We start from the raw sequence: 22988 nt of genomic DNA, 5'->3' as shown, positions 1-22988 counted from the left end.
ACGTCAAACTACGTGGCCATGAGTCAGAGCCATTCCCTCTACACCTTGCGGTGCGACAGGGATGTCCTCTAGCTCCCACAATCTTTTACATATATTTGGACCACGTAGTTCGTTAAGCCTTCAATGCCTATACCGGAAGAATTCCCATCTGGTACAGATACAATGGAAGGCTGATCGATGCCCGGGTGCGGTCAAGGGATGGCTCCCTATTGGTCAACCACATTATGTATGCCGATGATCTGATAATTGCTGCTCACTCTGAGGAGGAGTTCGAGGTGCTGCTGCTGGACCTGGAGCTTGCCACCTAGAGGTGGGGCCTTACCATCAGCCCCAGCAAAACTAAGCACCTGCCTGGGTATTTTGTACCATCTGACACTCCACTCCCACAACTCCCAATTGGTGATGGGGCAGTTGTGGAGAGAGTGCAGAGTTTCCCATACCTGGGTAGGGTGCTCATGACTAGCTCCGGTTTATCAGCAGAGGTCTCACTCCGAATCAGTCGAGCCACATTATCTTTTCATCGGTTGCGTGATACTGTGTGGAAGCTACCTGGTCTCTCGCTCCGCATGTAGCTCCTGGTCTTCTCGGACACGGTCATTGCCTCCCTTCTCTACGCTTGCGAAACTTGAACCCCCCTAATGGAATATCTTCGCCGGTTACAAACATTTAGGCTGGCCTACCTACGATCCATCCTGGGTTTAACCACGCTGCATTGTGTGAGGAGCTCACAAATCCTTGAAAGATCTGAACAAAGTCCATTCGATGACCTCCTATGGCAGGCAAGGCTGCGTTGGCTGGGCCATGTAGTCCGCATGCCCAGCCAACGCATGCCTAAACAGCTTTTGTTCCGCCGGATCGAGGGGGCTAAACGGGCGCATCACGGGCTAGAGAAGAGATGGAGTGATTTGGTACAGGATGATGTAGAGCTGAGTGGACTTGTCGATGACTGGTACCAGCGGTGTCAAGATCGGCCTCTGTGGCAGAGCCTCATGAAGGACGCTACTGGCCAGTTGGAGGCAGTCGCCTTCCAGCAAAGGAGGGTGGAAAAGCCACGCTCAGAACAACGAGTGGAGCACCAGGTGGCTAAAGCACAGAAAGTTAGCACAGTAGAGGGCACAGATGATGCATCAGTCAGTCATCTCAGTCAGTCGACCTGTGGCACCTGGGTCTGCCCCGTGACCTCATGCCAGCGGGCGTTCGACACTTCACGTGGCCTCAAGGTGCACATAGCCTGCCACAAGCATCGTGGTGACGTCAATGCCACTTAATGGCAAATAACGGTGGTTGTTGTTGTTGAGTCTATGTCTGTATGTGTGAGTCGATATGTGTTTGTAAGTCTGTGTGCGTGTGAGTCGATGTGTGTGTAACTCTATGTGTGTGTGTCTAAAGTCGACGTCTGTCTGTGTGAGTCCATATGTGTGTGTGTGCGTCTAGGTACATGTGTTTCTATGTATGTGGGTCGATGTGTGTCTATCTTTTTCACCCGGGCAACGCCGGGTACTTACCGCTAGTTCATATAAACCCGTTTCATGGATATCTACAGTGGAAAGACAATAGCATTTGCATTTCAATAACATTAAATAGTAGCTATTTCTGTAAAATTCCAGACTACAGATCATGCATTCTCAGCGTGGTATAACGGAAATTGGATTGAAGTTGTTGGCCACCATTACACGTGATTAATTAATATGGGATATCCATAAAGGCGCATAAAAAAACATGTACAAATACAATTTAGTCATTAGTGACATATACACTAATGTTTTCTTGAATTTTATTAACTGCTTGATTTGGGGGAGCTGCAGTAATTGTCTAATTTAACTCTCAATCTGAGGTGTTTTTCAATAGAATATGAATGTCTACATCATTAGACCTCTTTTACCAGTACCAAATTAAAATAATAGGGTTTTCCCATTTTTTCTGGCAACAAAACGTGTATAGGTGTACGCCAAAAAGCGTCATCTGGTCGAGCACCAATTGGGTCGAGGCTCAAAAGAAAGCCGTCCCTTGGTGTGGACCAATCAGTTTCAAGGCAAATGCATATATTATCATAGTATGTTTTTTGTTTGCATTTTGACTGCAGGTATTGTGGTTAATGCAGACATGAATCCTCGTAAAAAGGTTTCAGTTTTGTTGCCAGAAAAAAGGGGAGAAACCCTATTATTAGAATATGAATGCTTAAGTCATATTCCTGCGAAATGAAATACCATTAAAATAGTCTCCATCCATGTCCTCCAGGCACAGATTTGTTGTGTCAATGCTTCACTAAATATGACTCCTTGTCTGTGTTCTCAGGGTGTTCGGCATGCAGAAGGATCTGAAGCTAAACAATGTCCCAAGGACAGCTACAAAACCGAAGATGACGTGTGTTGCGATCTCTGCCCTGCAGGTACAACTCGATGCAAATGTTCTACAAAAACAGACACCAGCTCTGCACGTTCTGATTGCAGGGACTCGATTGGCATTTTGTTCCACTGTTAGAGCGTATGATTGGTCAGTCCTATTGGTCCTATTATCAGAAGCTGTTTTAAAATCCATATTTAACTCACAGCACAAACTACTCAATACAAGCCAAGAGTATAACAATACAGGCAGAACTTGATTAGCGCTAGAGATGCCTTCCTGGAGAAGCAAGCACGAGTCGAATTGGCGATAAATGTGGTTATTATACCATTGCATATATGTGAGCAATATTTTATGACTCTATTGAGTTATCGGTAACAGCTCTTATAATAAAACATATAGTAAACAATAAATATAGATTTAAAATCATCAGTTTGATGTACTGTACTCACCAGTGCATGCCCCTGACGCTCATGACACACATCGACCTGACGCTCACCACCTCGACTCGCCACATCACTTGCATTGTAACATCCAAAGTTATACTTTCCTTTGACACTTTGGTCACGTTTCCCTCACTAACACTTGCAGGCCTTTTTCCAGACATCATGAATCGACAATGCAAAAAAAGAAGCAAAAATAAGGCAGATAGAGACCAAGGACGAGTAAACACGTAAAGCTTAATTATTAAAAGCATAACTACGTGGTAAGCACCACGTCAGATGTGGTAGTTTACTTTACCATACTTCACCACACTGATCAATGCGGGTTATGCAGCAGAGAACAGTGTACTTCTATGCCCCACATCCAAGCTCGTTCTCCAGCCCACACTGACCGGCGTGGTTAAGTATGGTCAAATACATATTTATGGTGTGGGGAGACCATCATCGACCAGTGGATTAACAAAATGCCTGTCAGTGTGCATGCCACATGTTTATATAGATATTGCTTCACTGTAAGTCTGCAGTATTGTGGTGATAACTCTGACATTTTGCTTTGAACTCTTGTAATCGTTTAATTGTATTGCATCCCCTAGGAACATTCAAGGCAGGAGACTGTTTGACTGATGGAGGAATCCGTAAATGTATTCAATGTATTGAAGGGATTTTTTACACTGACAAGCCAAATAATGAATCTGCTTGCTTCGACTGCACACCCTGTTCAGAGGGTGAGTATGATCCCGATATTATCAGTTTGTACTGTTTGACCATGGTTAGTCACCAACGTTTTCTTCATTATAGCAGTTGCCATGAGGATGTGGGACTGTGGAGGGGGTCGTGGACGTTGTGTTTACAACCACAAACACCAAACTGCTAGAGCACTCATCCACTCCAGTCCTATAATGTCATATCCGCTTACCTGGAACACGGTTAGCAGTATTACCCACACACGTATACATACATAATTAGTCACGTGCAAGTTACAAAGTGACTGCTTCAAAAATAGTTAATGTTCAATAAGATATTAAATTTTGAAAAATTGATAACATGCTCTTCCACAGTTACTTATTGGGAAAAAAAACCTCGAGATTTTCCCTGAATATGCTTCTTTAGTATACACTGTAGACATACGTCTGGGATTTACTCTACATATGATTGTGTTGATATATTCGCGTGCGTCAAACGAGATGTCTACTGACCAATAAAATATGTACCAAATGAGAAAACCCCATGATAGCAGAATACTTTAAACCAGAAAACTATGAGCTTCAAACACACGAGAATGTGTAAAGAGAAAATCACCTCTGAGCATGTGGAAAACCACCAGCAATTCCTGGCGTGAATTGTAGGTCTCTCAGGTTGACATCAAAATTAATTTGAGCAAAAGCACTTCTTCAAATGTAGTTTCATGGTCTTCTAAAATTGGAGAGGCATTTGTTTCTTAGCTGATCAACAGGTTGTGCTGCTCAGCAAGTTGGTCCCACTCCTGTGCAAACGTCACACGGCCACATAAGTCCATATTCAATGCTAGTTGTCCAACGATTAATGCTGTGCTCACTGTCAGTCTGCTGACCCAACCTTACCGAGAACGTGACCACCCGCTCGATGTGGAATACATCTACGGAAAAAAGTTCAACATACATACATCGACCTGCAGTCCCCGTTTAGTTCAGTGAACAGAAAACCACTGTCGTTGACGCTGAAGGGCGTCCCAGGACCACCCATGAACTTGCTTTGGGACCTCCACACTAACTCGGGAGCAAGGGTTCGACTTGGGAGATGCTTGTCTCCAAGATTTGTATAACTACATCTGGAGTACGGCACTGATTCAACCTCACTCCAGCCTTAATTTATGTAATTATTGACTGGATTATAGATTTAGCCTTTACATTGATGGCAGGAGGAAGACCAGTACTTAAAGACAGAAGGAGAACAGTGCACTTCTTTAAACAAATTCTAATAGTTTCTGCATATGAAGTGTCGGCGTTTACTTTCAATGTCCACTACAGATCTATCCCACTTTACACCACAGGGGGAGCAGATGGTTTGGTTTGTTTGTGAGCGAGTGTGATTTTTCGCTCATGTTTAAGACATGTACCCTAATTGAGAGTCGGAGAACTGAAAGATTGACTATCTTATACTTAGATAATTCACTTTGTATGTTGATACGAAATATTTGAAGAACGTTTACATGTGTTATGTTGGATGTACAATTAAGATATTGTTCAGTACACAATCCCTTAATAACATCTGGATATACACACGGACATAATTTTAAATTAGAATGAATTTAGAAATGGAGATGTTTCTAAATGACTACAAAGACAAAACATGTGACATGAGTGAAGTCCATTGCTGTGGCAGCCAGCAATCACCCGCCAGGTAGTGAAACGATCCACACTGAATATTTTTTAGTCGCTTACATCTTAGCAATTATGGTTGTAAAATCAATTGTGATTCACGCACATCAAAGCAAAGTTGTCAACTGTATTTCAGACATCGTGCTGCTCGCAGTAGACATCACGGCTATCGCGATTTTCACCTGTAGACGAAAGCTTGTGTTGCGATCGAAATGTTGTGATTTTAATTAGATTTTACTGTAATATTGACATTTTTATTTCACCTTAATTGTGCAAGCAAATAAGGTTCGCAGCATTGCCACCCAGCAACTAAGACACGTGGATCAAGTGTAGTGAGTTCAACTGAGTCACAGACGTACTCTTTGGACGCAACACATTTGTTGATACTAACACAAAGGGGTAATTGCCCCTTAACCAGATAACAACCAATGGTGGTGGACCACCAGGCTAACTACAATAATTACACCAGGAGTAGCTACGACGGACCGGACCACAGCTTGGGTCCTGGTCCATGTATTGGTGACTCTGTAGGACGTAGAACGTAGCACGTAGGTTTCTTCAGGATAACAACATCGCTGGTCCCTCTTGAGGACCCGGATTATATGCTCTGTGGTGTGGCTGGCTCCGCCCAGAGCCACGACCACCTTTTGAGAACCCTCGAGCAGGATCTCGAACCTGACATGTGACCACCCCTAGCCCCCACCTAGGGGCCCTGTGTAGACTTTACCAGTCACGTGTCCTTTGAGGTTAACTAGAGTGCCATTGCCCTTAGTAACCCCATTCCCATGGCCGGCACTCCCACACCCTATCCTGTAGGGGTTGGCACTGCACGCAGAGCGTGGTGCCATCCAGCACTGCCAGTCAGTGATCACCGAGCACCTCTAGGGCCAGTACTGCACCCACATATACCTGGTACCCGCGATGTCAATAGATCGCACGCCATGCCTCTCTAGGGCCTGAATTACACAGTGACACCAGCGATGCCACTACACATGTGAATGCTTTGCTTCAATCTCAAAAAATAACGTGCACTTTTTAACTTCTTGTGTGGATTTTTAAATGTTAATTTGTTTTTTAGGAGAGGAGATTGTACAAGAATGTAGGAAAGAACATAACACAATTTGCCAATGTAAAGAAGGATACTACAGATCGAATGGACAGTGTGTAAGCCTTGGTAAGACCAATACAGTCCACATTCGTCAATAGCACTGATTTATAGGTCAAACTACATGTTACATACATCCCGTGCTGTTAGAGTAATCGAAGCTGGAGTATCATTCTCATTCAGACAATTAAATATAATCTAATACTGGCAAAGGAGGTCTCATGATGTTCCTGCTCACCCGAGCTCTCATTGTCCTGATAGTGAATTGTCTTTGTGCTGTTCATCTTTTGGCGTCCTCTGGTCTAACACTGTTTGAGACTAGGCTCTAAAGAAAGCTGTCTCTGGTGTGGACCAATCAGTTTCAAAGATAATGCACCTACTGTCAGATCATGTTTTTGTTTGCATGTTCACGACAGGTATATTTTGTTAATGCGGACATGATTCCTTGCAAAGGTTTCAGTTTGGTGTTTTAACATCTTAACACCTGTGTCATTGCCAGAAAGGGGAAAATCCTATTATCATAATTTAATACTGGCAAAGGAGGTCTCATGAAATGGACGTCGTGTTCATCAAAATATCCTGATGATCCATCCCACCAATAGGGCATCGTAAACTCTGCACGTGATGTAGGTTTTGCAATGGTTTTGACTTTTACAAAAAAATTGAATTTCTTCAGAAACCCTCGAAGGAGAAGTGAGCAGACAATGTTTTTTTTATTAATTTAATTAAATTCCTTGTAAATCAGCGGATGCTTTAAAATCAATTTGTCAGCAGTACTATTACTAACAATACTATCACGAACATTACAACTCACATTACATATAATAGTAGAATACAATAAGATCAAGAGTTTGAAAGACATATATTACTATAAACTGCAAAAAAAACAATAATATAAGCATCAATGACATGAACAATAAGATAATAAACAAGAGTTGTACTAAATGGGAACTTTCTTACCAGCATCAAAGTATAAAAAAAGAATAGTTTTAACCAATTTTGGCAATGAAAGAAGGGTTTAAGATGTTCAAAAACCAAAGATAAACCTTTTGCAAGCAATCACGTCTGCATTAACCACAACTACTCGTGGTGAACATGCAAACAAAGACAACGCAAAATTAGAGCATTTATATTCATGATCATATCATGACTATACATGCTTGCAAATTGTTTATATTTGGTGTTTGAACATCTTAACACCTGCTTTATTGGCACAAATGTTAAAACCTATTCTTATGTTTTCATAAGAGCAGTACTATCAATGGCCTCACTAATAAAATAATCGGTAATTTTACCAGTCGCTAGATGTTTAAGGAGAATGAAGCACCAACTCAAGTGCACGACCACAGTCACTGTCTTGGAGCATTAAAGTTGTGGCTAGGGCCACCGTGCTCGAGTGCAGGAGCACAATGTGCCTGTCTGTGTGTGATGCTAGCCCAACCGAAGACGCTTCCGCATTGATTAAATCAGTTCTAGGCTGAATTAAAGTGTCACCTGGGGATTTACCCCTCTGGTAAGATGATAATTTGGGGAGAGGCCAATATTATCTACAACTCCTCTATCCTCGCTTACTTTATTGGCAGCGGGTGGGGTGTGAAACATGCAGGGAAACGGTGGAGGACATTGGAAAACGACGATTCTGAACTCTCCAACTTTGTTCCCTTCAAGGACTCGACACCTCCCTGTCCCTGTCAATTGCAGATAGTCGGGTCGATGTAGCGACGGTGACATAATTTCACCAACATTTACATCAGATAATGTCACTTTACAACATAAAAAACTACAAAAATGTTTTTCATAAAAAGTGGGAAACGTTTGTTAAAAATCTGATGATTATTGCCTTTAATCAAGATGAACACATTTCTACAAACACTAACCTTCTTGAGAATGGAATAAGAAGACAATGTCTTAATATTTTAGGATTGTGATTTAGGACACACTTCCTACCAATTAGATCAGTTTTCGGAAAATATCAGTCGACTAGATAAAATAACTGACAAGAGCAGTCAGATAGACATTCAATGTTCATATACTGCTGTGGGTAATTGGCATATATTGTGTTTTTTTGTGAGAGAACATTACTGTAGAAGAGAAGTGACCCAAGTATAGAACCTTGATGAACATTATAGCATAAGGGTTCCCAAGAGGAGGAACACCATTGCTGGGAAACAGAGTAGAATTGCGAATCAATGGGTTTACCAGGTGCAATGTGGTTAACTTTAAGCAGGATACAGAGAAGTATGGGGGTAGGGGTGATAGAAAAGTGATTTAAGAGAATTGTACCAATGATCTAGCATCTATATCCTCACAAAACGGTTAGAAAAGGAGCAAAATGTTATATCAAAGTATAATTATTTAAATGTTGTTTTATTCTGACTAGCAAGCTTAATTATAAAATTAAACAAAGGTTATTTCGTTTGATCATGTACTTCCGAATACAATTAGATTAGTATGTTTTAAATTGTACTTGTGCTGTATAACCACTAAAAATGGCTCTCCTTTAACACGTTTCTTATTGTCTTTTCTGTGGCGATGCTTCAAAGTTGCATTGCGCGGGGGATTGTTTATAATGGTGGTGATCGCCTGCATCAGCATCATCATCATCATCATCTCTCTTTGGAGGTTTAAAGCAACAGGTAAGAATTGCTAATATTACACATTTACTAATTAATGGGAAATGCATTCCCGAAACATTGTACCAAAACATTTTAGCGATAACACAACAATGGTATCACAACTTAAAAAAAAAACAATGGCCCAGCATTTACTGGTGTTCTTTTGCTTTTCCTGCTTTTAAAAATAAAAAAAATAAGATATATTTAAAATGCAAAATTGCAGTTAATGGCAGATGACCTGTTTGGTAGCATTTAGCTGATTCATAGACGAATTATCTATGTGCATCCAGACGCAGTAATATCGCACGCACGCGCCATATTGGGCCTCGAGCTGGCTTCAACAAACTCGGTGGCTGTCGTTTCCCCAGTTTAGGCTTCTCTAAGTACTTACTGTTATTTTACCCGCTCAGAGTTGTTAAAATTACTTGTATTTTTCATATATATACACTTATACATGCACAGACAGCAGCTTCATTTTAAATCACTGGCCTAAGTAGTGTTCCAAGTAAGATTAAACGTTACCATGCTTACACAAATGGGGGTTGCTTCCAACATTTATCGGCAATAAACCTTGAATGGAAATGGCACATTCCTTTGAGATCTCTCATAGACCACTACAGTTGACGTTCTGAGTTGTACTCATTGTATTTACCTTGAAGGACGACAGGCCCGTGGTTGATAATTTGAACAGGAAGCCCTCGAATTGAAACGTTATCACTCTTCAACAGTGTCGTAGGCTGTAATAGTGAAATTTGTAATAGAAGTAAAGATACAACTAATATGATTAAAGTTATATGATTACATCAAAGCAATTAACATCATTAAGTAAACATTAAATTATAATGATTCTACATGTGTAACGTCTCCAACACGTTGGTTAAAGAAAAGGTGTGAGAAGATGTAATTATCTTTTGCAGCCTGCGTTCACGTCAACTTCCACCATCAAAAGCGCCCTGGGCCTCTCCGTTCCTCTTCTCCTCTCTCTTTCCCTTTCTTTCTCTTCAGTTTTTCTCCATCCAATCACTTTTCTCTTCCCATCCCTCGTCACGCCTCTTCACATCTCAAATTTTCTGAGCGCACCTTCCGAACCTCCCTCACCTTCCGTGTCGGTAGGTACGTCTGACGTAATTCATCTCTTTCCACCAATGGCAAGTGAGCTTATTCCTAGATGCGCTCTCTTAGCCAATAGGGAGCAATGTTGCACGACGGCTCCGCAGTCCACATAATGCTCACACGTCAAAACTACCTCTCCGTTTGTGCAGGTAATTAATCTATACTTGTGGAGAGGAGCCGGAGACTGGTTAAGCACTTCTTTATTCTTCAAACCACAGCCACACTCGCTCCTCAAACCAACCTCGAACATGCGTTTCACAGCCCCTTTTAAACCCTCCATCTCCGCCCTCCTTCCCAATCCACATCTCTATCTCGCGCGCCGAGTTCGTGTGACGTCAGTGTCCCTTAACCCTTGACCCCCGTCTACTGCATTCCCGTGCGTGTGATTGGTGTGTGCAATTCTAGATTTGAAGCTTTCGTGACTGCAAGGATCCATACTCTTTGGTTCTATTCGGTAAAGTCACGTAGGTAAAAATAAAATAACAAAAATCACGACGTTTCGGCCACAATACAAGTGGCCTTCATCAGGTGAAGGGACCGGACTGTCCAGAGGACGGTGTTAGATTGAAGACAGCCAAGCCCAGGTCGCGTCCTTTAAGCTGTGTGGGAGGAAACAAAAAACGCCTTGACAAGGGAATAAGCATAAAATGATGTACTGGACCGGCATGGTGGGGGGGGGGTGGGGGCGGGGGGGGTTCAATACAGTACACAAAATATCCGTGACCTGATCCCATCTGTGAAGGATGGCTGCACCTGTGGTGACTGCTATATCGGGGAGACGAAAAGAACATGTCTCTGACCGAATTCGCGAGCACAAATCAGATTTGAAACACGGCAGAACGAATTATTCTGCCATAGCTGATCACTGTTACAATGCTGTGGATGATCACGATATAGTTTTCTCTGATACCAAGGTTCTCTGAAAACCGAGGGGTTTTTATCAGAGATTTGTCCACGAGGCAATTCAGATTTACAAACACAGACACAATTTCAACCGAGAGGATGGTTTCAAATTAAGCAATCATTGGAAAGATATTGTAAATCAAACCAAACATTAAAATAATAAAGTATTAAAGCTTTCGTGACTGCAAAAAAATACTCATTAGTTTTTTCGGTAAAGTCACGTATGTAGAAATACAATAAAATGATATTATGACAAAAACAATCACGATGTTCGATCACAACGCAAGCGATCTTCATCAGGTGTCAAGAACAAATCACGGAGGTAAATGCAACAAAAGATGAGAGACGAGAATTCAACAAACCTGAAAAAATATTATGTGAAGCACATCCAGTCAGGTCAACAACACAGTTAGACACTTCCTGGCAGACCACGAATTTCAGAAGAGTGTTAAAATTCGTGTTCAACTTCTGGATTGCACAAACCAGCATAGACAGTGAAAATACGAGGTACATGATCAGTAGGAAAGACGGACAGAGAGGCAAGGAGAGAGAGAGGGATGAACAGAAGCTTAAATAGGAAATAAGGTTTGGAGTTTGGGAGGGGCCAGAGAGAGAGTGGCAGCTCAAAACAAAAACATATTGCAGCAGCTTAAAAGGCACATCTTGCACATACACAGAAGTGGGGGGGGGGGGGGGGGAGGGGTGGGAACAGGCTTGGGGTGTGCATTTAGGACAGAAATGCAACGGTAACTTCCCCGTAGAAGTTCCCACCATCCATCCCAGAAGAATTCCCTCATCAAGAGTCTATGCCATAGAGCCCAGTGGATTTCCGACCAGGAACACATTGCTAGTGAACTCAAGCACGTACACCAAGCTCTCAAGGCTAATGGTTACTCCGACTACACAATCCGCAAAGCCATCACTCCAACCATGAAGGAGGATCCTCTTGAGGAGCCATTCAAAACCATCACCTTACCCTACATTGCGGGGGTCACAAAAAAGATCTCCAAAATCCTGAATAAACACAAGATCCAGTTCCGATTTAACACAGTACATAAAATCCGTGATCTGGTTCCGTCTGTAAAAGATGTGGTTCCAGACATACAGGACCCAGGCGTATACAAACTATGTTGCCTCTGTGGTGGCAGCTACATTGGAGAAACCAAACGACATATCTCGGACCGCATCCGTGAACATAAAGCAGACTTGAAACACGGTAGGACGAACACCTCAGCAGTGGCAGATCACTGTTATAATTCAGTGGGCCAACATGACATTGACTTCTCCAAGACGGAGGTCCTCTGCAATCCATCCGGCTACCATGAGAGATTCGTTCATGAGGCTATCCACATATACAAACACAGAGACAATTTCAACAGGGAAGATGGATTCTCGCTTAGTAATGATTGGAAAGACGTTATAAACCATTTCGGTTCTTGATTGATAGTATATTACGGTGACTTTCCGCCTGCAGTCCATTCGCTGGTACTGCCTATTAGTACCTATCACACGACGGTCAATATTATAGTTTATAGCATTTGTATAATAATAAATAGTATAACAGTGTAATGTTTAACATAATTAATAATGCAATATATAGTACCATAATTGTATAGTGAATATACAGCAGTGTGGTATACAGTAGGGTTAATAATAGAATAATGCATAGTGTAATACTACAAGTATAATATTTTATAGTCTAAAATATAGGGTAGTGTATAGTAATGCATTATATAATTCAAGGGTGGGATTTGTCTATGGATACGATATTATACAATGTAGTTTAGATTGGAAGGTATAATATTGTATTGTATAGTAGTCAAGTTTATAGCATAGTTATAACGCAACACAGGACACAGCAGTGCACCGTGTGCTGCTTCCTCCTCTTCCCCCCCCCCCCCCTCCTCCGTTCAGAGCATAGATGGACTCGTCCGTCTGAACACAAACTCTATAATTTACTGTTGATATGTAAACTGCTGCTAATCCCTCACACCAACTTTATGCTAGTCCCCCAGTTACATGCTAATTTATATGTAAACTCCTCTCCCCCCTTCCCTCGTCCGTCTGAACATAGCTCGTCGTTCTCCATGGTGCTAATCACATGCTAATTTTATGTCAACTCTTTTGTCAAGGCGCTCTGTTCCTCCCACACAGCTTAAAAGACGCTGTCCATGCTTGGCAGTGTTCACTCAAGCGCTGTCTTCCGGACAGTCCTGTTTCTTAACCTGAGGAAGGCTACTTGTGTTGTGGCCAAAACGTCGTGAGAATTTTATTCTGTTATTATTTTTATTATTTTATTCCCATTCTACGTGACTTTACTGAAAGAACCCAGAATATGAATCCCTGCAGTCACGAAAGCTTTAAATCGAAATGGTTTTACCTGGTTAATAACATCCTTCCAATGATTGCTCAATTTGTATCCATTTTCGCGGTTGAAGTTATGTCTATGTTTATATATCTGGATGGCTTCATGAACAAATCTTTGATAGTAGCCCGACTGTTTGCAGAGCACCTTGGTCTCGGAAAAAACTGTATCATGAGAGCCCACAGCATTATAGCAATGGTCAGCTACGGTGGAGGTATTAATTCTGCCGTGTTTCAGATCTGCCTTGGGCGCACGAACACGGTCCGAGACATGTCGTTTCATTTCCCCAATGTAACAATTAGCACAGGTGCAAATTAGTTTGCAGACTCCAGGATATTGCATGTCAGGAATGACATCCTTCACAGAAGGGATTCGATCACGGATTTTGTGTACTGTACTGAATCGGACCTGGATCTTGTGGTTTTTTTTACATTTTGGAAATATTTTTGGCAACGCCTGCTATGTATGGTAACGTAATGGTTTTGATCGGCGTCACAGGGGAATGTTTCTCCATGGTTGGAGACAGTTTTGCGGATAATACAGTCCGAATATCCATTCATCTTAAGGTCCTGGTGTACGTGTTCCAGTTCACTGGCTAGGTGGTGTTGGTCAGAAATGCAGTGGGCCCTATGGTGTAGTGTTTTGATGAGGGAACCAGGGTGAGGATGGGAGTCAAGGGCTTAGCTATATTGGGCTGGATGTCATCGGCAGAAAGATTTATTGTCTTTGATCTCACCCCCCTTGCATATTCGGGTAATGCCATGACAAGATTGATGCTTTTAGCTAGGTGCTCAATTTCCAGCTCAAAGAGTATGGGGAGAGAGGGAAACCCTGTCTCGTGCCCCTACTCATTGGGATATTCGGGGAGATCTGACCATGTATTATGACTGTCAAGGAGGATTTGGAGTATAACAGGCTGCATTTGTCTATGAAGGGGGTGGGGAATTCGAATTTGTTCATGGTTTGAAATAGGAATCCTATTTGACCCTGTTGCTTACCTTTTCACCATGAACAGTTAAGGTGTATACACTCATATTCTCCTTGGTGGCTATGTGAATTATGGTTATTAATGTTCTGATAGTCTACTGAGCCTCTGTTTCTGATTAATCCTGTATGGGTTTCGACAACTATTGGGGGATTGAAGAGAGGGATTTTTCTGGCCTTTTGATTAGAATTTTGGTGAGCAGTTTGCAGTCAGAATTTAGGAGGGAATTCGGCCTGAGTTTTCTACATGTTCGGGGGGGGGGGGGGGTGTTTCTTATAGACCACTAGAGCTTTCTAATTCATCTGCAGCCATTGTACAGTTACAGTCTTTGTGAAGGAGTTCAAACCAAATCAACTCATCAAACAGACCTTACACAACATTTCAGGAACAATGCTCTGTATTGAATGTACTGTTCACTATTGCTCCAGATACATGTTCTGAAGTCCACGTACTTGGATAGCACCTCAAAGGCCATTCCATAATAGTTGGCATTAGGCACTTGAAAAGACAGCAAGTCCCAGACAAGTTAATATCCAAATGAAGAGGCCTTCAAGACCTCCACAATAAGATTGAGCAGCTAAAACAGCATACCGTAAAAATTGGGTTCTGAACAGAGAAATACACCGCCTTACACAGGTGCTTAACAATAAGTTGGGAGTGGTCAGTGAAAGGGTGGGAAAGCAGGAGTCGATCCCGGTGACCCTCCAATCAGAAATTGAGCAACAAGTTGACATAAATCTGAAGCACAAGGAAAAACTCAGGGAGCTAGAGGAAGGCTACTAGAAGCCAAGCGTGGGGAAGCCAGTTAAAGGCCTATGGGCTTCCGGAGGGTGTGGTGGGGGCTACTTTGTAGGAGGCCTTCTTCTGCATTCAAAAACATCTCCCTCTAAAACCCAGAGACCCCAGACCAACAGCCATACTTTGCAAGTTGTATCCTCTAGGCTTTTCGGGTTGGGAATAGAGAAGTCGTGGGTCTCTGGAGACCAACAACACAAGACTTCACCCGTTGCTCATCTTCTTCTCGAGCCACCAAGGGGATGTGGAGGTACTCAAGATGGCAAGGCTGGTCAGGGGGTAAGGCACTAAGATACAGGGGAGCTGAGTGTTCATTACCCCACCCTTACTCTGGCAGACTTGAATACGAGAGAGAAACCTACTTTTCCTACTGCACACAGACTTCGTGAGCAAGGAGGGGGTGCGTTCTCAACTACTCTACCTGGCCAAGCTGAGGGTCCATATTGGAGGGGAGAGATGGGACTTCCTGACCCCACGTGAGGTGAAGTAGTACAAGGAAGCGCAGCAGGTGCTACAGGGACAGATGGTGCATGGAGAGCAATGTAGCGAGAAACCTGTGCACTGTTAGGATATTAATTCGAGACTTGGTGACATAGCATCACACATTGGCTGCTAAACAGGGTGGACTGTGGGCATGTGGTTCAAGCTCATCGAATATATTCGATTTGTATCCCTTTTCTTGCCAAGCGGCATATGGACTGCCCATTTTCCCCCATGTGTCTCTATCCCCCACCATCATTACCCTTCCCCCCCCTCATCTTGAGGCCCCCTTTGACCCACCCACACATCCCCTATCCTGCTCCCCCACACTCACTTCTCTCTCCACACACAATGACACGTCTCTCCACTTTGCCTCCCTAAATTTCTCCACTTGAGCCTCTGCATCGGTTAGTAGACCCATGCAGGACTTTAAACCCTGCAGAAAGAGACTACACTCATATCTCGACAGCACATAGGACACTCACCAGAATAGACATATTCCTGGTTTCCAAACCCCTCTTCTCTCAATTCACCAAGACCAAAATCCGAGACCTGCAACTCTTTGACCATGCCCCAGTACTAGCCCAACTTATCGTAAACATAACTTATGGTCCCTGGATGAGAGCCTCTTAAATGAAAAAGCAGACAATGGAACAGGTGAGAAAAGAGATCGAAACATTAATCACCGTCAACAAAAAGAAAGATCCTCCAACATCCACCGTAGTGATATGGGACGAGCCTCAAAGCCTTCCGAAGTGGCTTGTTGATTGAAAAAAGTGCACTCAGACTCACGAATATTAAAGCCAAACAGCTCACTTTGGAAAAAAAAAACCTCAACTCCCTGCACAATAACTATAAGATCACACAATCCCAAACGTTTAGGGAAATTAGCACACACAACTAAAACTGTAAAATACCCATAATAACCAAACTACTGCGCTATGCATTAACACTACACTTCCTTTACACGACTCGGATAGATTCCCTGTTAAAATATATACGGCGATTGAGGCCCCAATCATCTCCCAATTACTGGCAGCTACATGTATGAATGCGGCTTTCATTCTGGGTGGCTTCCCAGGCTCTGTGAATGCCAGGATCTAAGTACTCCTTAACCTAGTACTTGGCTAGAGGCAATGCGAAAGTACAAACGATATCCTTACTAAACTCGTACTACAAGTTACTTGCCTAAAATATAACATGTAAACTAGAAAGAGTCCTCCCATCAATAATCGGAGAAGCACAGATGGACTTTGTAAGAAAATAATTACTCAGCTGAAAATAAGAGGCATCTGGTAAATACAATTGATAAATGCAACCATGGACAATCTCACGGCATATGCTCTCACACTCGATGAATAAAATGCATTTGACAGGGTCGAATGGGCATTTACCAGGGTCGAGCGCCAATCCTTCTGCCACAGTAGTAACGAATGGACTCGTCTCTCCTAGTTTGCCCTTGGGAAGAGGCAGTAGGCAGGGATGCCCCTCTTTCACCTCTTCTGCTCACAATAGCAATAGAACCCCTTCCAAAAAGCACTATAAGTAACCGACAGGTGACCATAATATGCAAGGGGGGAGTAGAAGGCTAAATTAACCTTCATGCCCACGATGTAATAGCAACTGTTACCAAACCATCCACCTCTATGAGTACCCTACTCTCTTTGATCACAGAGTACAGAGAAGCCTTAGGATACAAGCTACATTTAGCAAAATCAGAACTGATGCCCTCTCCCCTAAGGCTTCGGAGGGCATTTTACCAATTAAAGTACCTTGGGGTAATAATACCATCCACACTCCCATCATCCTTCTATAGGAAGTTCTTAACTCTGTTCCAGGAGACCACTACATCGCTGGAGGCCTGGAAGGTCATTCCTCTATCACTTTCTAACATAGCCCACCTAGAGAAAATTAGAATTCTAATGAAACTCGTATACCACCTAGGAATACCCCCCACCGGGGTACCAAAAGTATGTTTTAAAACACTCCACTCACGCATCACGTCATTCGCATGGAACTACAAAATATCAAGAATCGACCATCACTCTCTTACACTCACCAAGAAGCAGGAGAAATTGGCCCTCCCCGATTTTCTTCAATATCAAAGATCAATCACGCTCTAAAATATAAAAAAACTGGATAAACCCAAAAAAAGGGGGATTTGGGAAAAATGGGAGGAAGGTTATTTTGGTCCCTGGTAGCTCGCTGGGATGGCTTTCGTTTCCACCAAAGATAGAACTTGTAAATTCGATTCTTAACAACGCATCCATAGTTAAAATTTAACACGACATTTTATTGAGGCTTGATGTGGTCTGGGACTGTTTTTGCTGTTGTTTTGATTCCTTTCCCAATCTTGGGAATTGATTATGCAATTTTAACTTATGAACTGTATTTATTTAAGGGATGCCACGGTGGTGTGAGGTTTTGTTCCTTGCCTGTAAATTTGGAGTTTGCATGTTCTCCATGTGGATTTTTTTCTCCGGGTTCTCCCGTTGTTCTCTCCATATTTCGAAGCATGCATTGAGATTATTGGGATAATTTTGCTGCTGTAAATTTTCACATGATAAGCCAGTTTGTGGAGCTATCATTTGTGGCCAGGTCGCTTCTGAAAATCAAGTTAATACCTCAGTGGGCCTTACCTGATCAGATTTTTAAAAATGTTTAATTTGTATTTTTGCAAGTGACTTGTTTACATGTCTTTTACTTTGCACTCCTATTTTGTTGTTGTGACATTCTTATCTGCCCCTGGTGGACATATATGAAAAAGAGCAATGTAGATAATCGGATTACTTGAGTATAAATAAATATTCTGATTCTAAGGTTCCCACAGGGCACTGTACAGCATACCTGCATGCGTTTTGGCAATGCTCAGACATAATCGATTTCTACCAAGACATAGCCAACTACTTAAACTCAATCTGTGGCACAGAAGTCAGCCCTTCAGTGGATTCATCATTGTGAGGTTTGAAACCCATGGCGGGTATCCAAGTACCAACAAACATTATGCCAAGCTTTTTAAAACCATGGCAAGGAAAACAAGACCATGTATCCACAAGTAGGGACGTTGGCATAGATCGCAGCGATGGAGCACCTCAGTTACAAGCTGAAGGGAAAAGCACGAGAATATGAGGCGATGTGAATTCCTTTTCCTGAGAATCCAGCGTAACACAAAACACCTGTACGTAATAAGGGGATGAGGAGGAGGCTTTGGCCGTATAAACCACATCACTCTATTACATGTTGAATGACAATTGTCCCTTCGGGGGAGAAAAATTACCTAGGGGGCGTGGCTCCCATTCACACGTTACCTGTCCTCGAGTTTGCCCTCTGTTATGTTTGCGGTTGCGGGTTCAATAAACATATAAAAAATGCCAATTGCAAAGCTATCACCACTAACCAAATTCGTTGAAAGAATGTCCAGACCAAAAGTATCAATTACACCTCTACAATATGGGCTGCTTCACCCTAAACAATCAGGCTGCTGTAAACATTCGTGCACAACTTCTGCGGTACTCAACTCCTTTAATGTCCTATTTATGAAACTAGACAACAAATACTCTTCGTATTCTTAGCTCTTTCGGTAAAGTCACGTTGAAGGGAAACAATAAAATAATACAATATATATCAAACAATTAAAATCTCACGACGTTTCGACCATAACACAAACGGTCATCATCAGGTGTGATGATGATCAACGTGACTCTACCGAAAGAGCTAAGAATATGAATTACTGCAGTCACGAAAGCTTTAAATCAAAAATACTCTCTTCGGTTCATTCGGAAAAGTCACGTAGGCAAAATTAATAATCGATCACGACGTTTCGATCACAACGAAAGCAATGGTCTTCAGGCAGAAAAAAGAGGAGGCAAGCTGCTGATGCAGGCTGCTTTTAAAGGTAAGAAATGGGCGTAGCGAAAGAGTCATAAACGACTGAGAATCAAACGACTGCATAAACAATAATCGGCGGCAGGGGCAGAGAGAAGGGGTGGGGCAGAGATAATAAAAGGGGATGCCCCACCCCCTCTCTCTCCCCTTACCGCCGATTATCGTTTATGCAGTCGTTTGTTTCTCAGTCGATTATGACTCTTTCGCTACGCCCATTTCTACCCTTTAAAATCAGCCTACATCCAGCAGCTTGACTCATTTTCTGCATGAAGACGCCTGCTTGCATTGCGATCGAAACGACGTGATCTATTGTTTTTTTATGCCTACGTGACTTTACCAAAAGAACCAAAGAGTATGGATTCCTGCAGTTACGAAAGCTTCAAATCAAGATTAGACAAGCAATATTGTGCCTACTACTTTTTAATTTGACCAAAGCCTTCGATACAGTGGACCACGTCACTTTACAAAATGAACTCAAAATCTTTCATTTCTGCAGGCAGTGAAATAAAGTTGACTCAGACCAAAATTTGGTATCCGGAAATTTCAGTTTACAAATGGAGTTCCAAAAGGCTTCATACTTGGACAAATCTTATTCTCAACGTCAATAATCAAGAAAAACAACTTACAGACTCTGATATCAACATCATCAGTGCGCTTTCTCAGGTTGCATTGAATAAGCTAAATTTATATTATTTCGGTCTTTCGGTAAATCTCGTAGATAGGTTCAAATTAATACAAATAAAATAAACAAAAAAACACGACGTTTCGATCGCAACACAAGCAGTCGTCATCAGGCGGAGAGAACACATTCCTGCGGAGGGAGCTGGTAGGAATGTTGGGTTGCTCGGTCAATGGCTAGGGTCAACGGCGGCGTGGTGTATTCCGCAAATATGCCCGACTGAGGGTGGGCACAAGCCGGCGTGAAGGGTGGGGACCGAGTGGGGACCTGGGATGGTGGAGAAAAACAAAAGCTGTTCCTCAAAAAAAAAGAGTACAATACCCATCGGGGGGTTGTTGCACAAGTTGTCATACAATACTTACTCTGTCTGGATGTGCATGTACCACCTAAAGCAGCCTCTCCCCCGCCTGAATAGAATGCAATTCCACCAGAAAAAATGTCGTGAAGATGGCCGGACGTGTTTGGTAGCCACCCACCCCCTCGTGTGTGCCGTGGCCGCCTTCCCCACCCAGCGCCTCCCTACCCACCCTCCCCTCTCCACCCAGCCCCACCCCTCCCATTTTTGGATGCACGACGGACGGACGTACACAATAATCCCCTGTGGGCTGGTGGAACCAGGAGGTTCCTACCAGTAAAATGGGGGTAAGCCTCTACAATAACCGCAATTGTGACTTCTATATTGGTTCAAACTTTAACTCCCATTCTGCCTCTATAAATATCCAATGGGCTTTGTTTGTTTTTAGGTTCCATTGGATACATCCGCGAAATACTTTATGGCTCTGTTGACCCCAAAATAACAAAACAAAGCCTTAAACGCTTTACACTCAGTGGCTACTCCCTCATTGTAGAATCGCTATCGCATTAGATTTTGTAGTTCAACATTTGACAAGATACCTCAGTTTACTCCAGAAACTCAAGGTCCTTCATAGAGGTAGCGGTCATAAAAATTAATCAGCGAAGCATGAACCCCAAAACATTGTGAAAAACTTGAGTCTCAAGGGTAATGTTCCTTGAGAATCGACATAGATTGGGTAGTGATGGGGGTTGTGGATGGGTGGGCAGATGTTGCATGCACGCAGTAGCGAGCGATCGGTGAGGAGAGGAGATAGGGGTAGAGTGGATTCATAACAATCAGATTTTTCCATTGCATGCATTTTTTTATTCCCGAAGTACTTCAATGTGTTTATGTTTAAATGAACTTTGCATAAAATTGTACAACTGTGACAGTGTTGTTTGTTTCTGTTGATTTTGTTGTCAGCTCGAGCATGGATAAATATTCAAGGTACGTTTTGTAAACAAATATTTGATACATTTGAATTAAATTGGCATCGTCTATTCAGAGATATTTGAATGCGGGGCAGAAACTATTTTTGAAATTTAAAAAGGAAGCTCATTTCACAATGATTGTTGTGCTAGTAACTTTGAAATGCGAAACTTCTATTTTTATATTTTAACAAGAAAATAATGTGTATACAGGATCTGTGTGGTAACATGATATATTTGTACATTTGATAACATTCCAATGACGAATTAAATCAACACTGAAATCAAACTGTTCTCTCATAACAATGAAAAACGCTGAATGTATTCCTATTTTATTTTACTCATAGGTTTTTTTTATTGTGTCGATCATTGTTACATTGTTACAGTACCGGATGAAAGATTAGTGTCCTCATTCAGTCACGCCTGCTGGCTATTGTGCTCCATTGTGATGGATTTGCAGTGAATTACGGGAAAAATGGAAAGCAACATCGTGCACACGAATGAAATCCATAACAATTTGTAACACGTATCTGTGCTCGGAAGTATGTTATTATCCAAATAAATGTGTGTACCTGGCTGCAGCATCGATCATAAATGCAGACGAATTTAAACAAATTGGAACAAAAACGAGAACGCTAATGAATCATTGCTGTGTGCGTGCTTGGAGTTACATTAAACCACATAGAAACGTGTAGATTAGAGAGAATACGCAGGTGAAAGACGCCTCCTTGATTTAAACGTTAGGCAGGACTAGTCACGAGAAGAGATGACTACCAATTAACAAACGTTTGATGTAATGGCAACCAGAGCAGACAAGGCAACCAGAGCAGAGAAGGCACCCAAGAAGACGACCTCTGTGGAGAATGAGTGGTAAAATCAGACTGTGTGCAGGACACGAGACAGATGGCAGTGGCTGCAGGATGATTTGCCCGTAAACAGCAGCGCGTGGGTTTGATCCAGATGCCGACCCTGACGCCTGTATATTTGTAGTTTACATGTTCTCCTCGTGGTCGCGTGGATTTTTATCTGGGTCCTCCAATTTCTCCCTCCACATTTATAATAAACATTCGTTTACAGTATTTGGCTGCTATAATTGTCTGCGTGACAAGATATATCGATGAGCTAACATGTGGCCAGGTCACTTGTGAAAAAAAGCTTGACAGCTCAGTAGGCTTTAACTGGTAAAATGTAGTTTACATGTTCTCCTCAGGATTGATCAATTATGTAGTTTACATGTTCTCCTCAGGATTGATCAAGTCTGGTGGTGATTAATAACCTCAGCTTGTAAATTGCGCAAGAAGAGATGTAAATGTAGGATTCTGAAAGACTTATAAGAAGTAGTGGTCCTTTCAGAGGTGAAAACATGTTGCGTTAATTTATTTACCATTTAAAATAATTAAAACCATTCTAAACTTGTATCTGAAAAACAGGAATATTATATTCTTAGTTCTTTCGGTAAAGTCACGTTGAAGGGAAACAACAAAATAATAAAACATATAGAAAACAATAAAAATTCTCACGACGTTTCGACCATAACAGAAACGGTAGTCTTCAGGTGTGTTGGTTTGCATAAATTTTAACTAAGAACAGAAATATTGTTTAAAAGTACTGTTCGGACTCTGATGTATATAATCTGAACGCATCCATTTAGACTGTG

General features: G+C 42.2%; 1 protein-coding gene across 4 annotated transcripts in view; it reads left to right on the top strand.

The window, feature by feature from the left end:
* LOC142905334 (E3 ubiquitin/ISG15 ligase TRIM25-like) overlaps positions 1-22988 on the top strand; it is a 50004-nt gene that overhangs the window by 8083 nt on the left and 18933 nt on the right. For 3 of the 4 annotated variants that reach the window (XM_076058173.1, XM_076058175.1, XM_076058176.1), the window contains exons 2-6: positions 2296-2389; positions 3380-3511; positions 6222-6317; positions 8792-8884; positions 21327-21350. In XM_076058173.1, the coding sequence (XP_075914288.1) occupies positions 2296-2389; positions 3380-3511; positions 6222-6317; positions 8792-8884; positions 21327-21350 (439 nt within the window). The remainder of the gene's footprint in view (positions 1-2295; positions 2390-3379; positions 3512-6221; positions 6318-8791; positions 8885-21326; positions 21351-22988) is intronic. The other variant, XM_076058174.1, reaches the window with a different exon arrangement.

The sequence above is a fragment of the Petromyzon marinus genome (genome assembly GCF_048934315.1).
Source record: "Petromyzon marinus isolate PM22_M1 ecotype Great Lakes invasive population chromosome 68 unlocalized genomic scaffold, UKy_Petmar_22M1.pri1.0 chr68_unloc.1, whole genome shotgun sequence".
Classification (NCBI taxonomy): Eukaryota; Metazoa; Chordata; class Hyperoartia; order Petromyzontiformes; family Petromyzontidae; genus Petromyzon; species Petromyzon marinus.
This window is presented reverse-complemented; position numbering and strand designations above follow the sequence as displayed.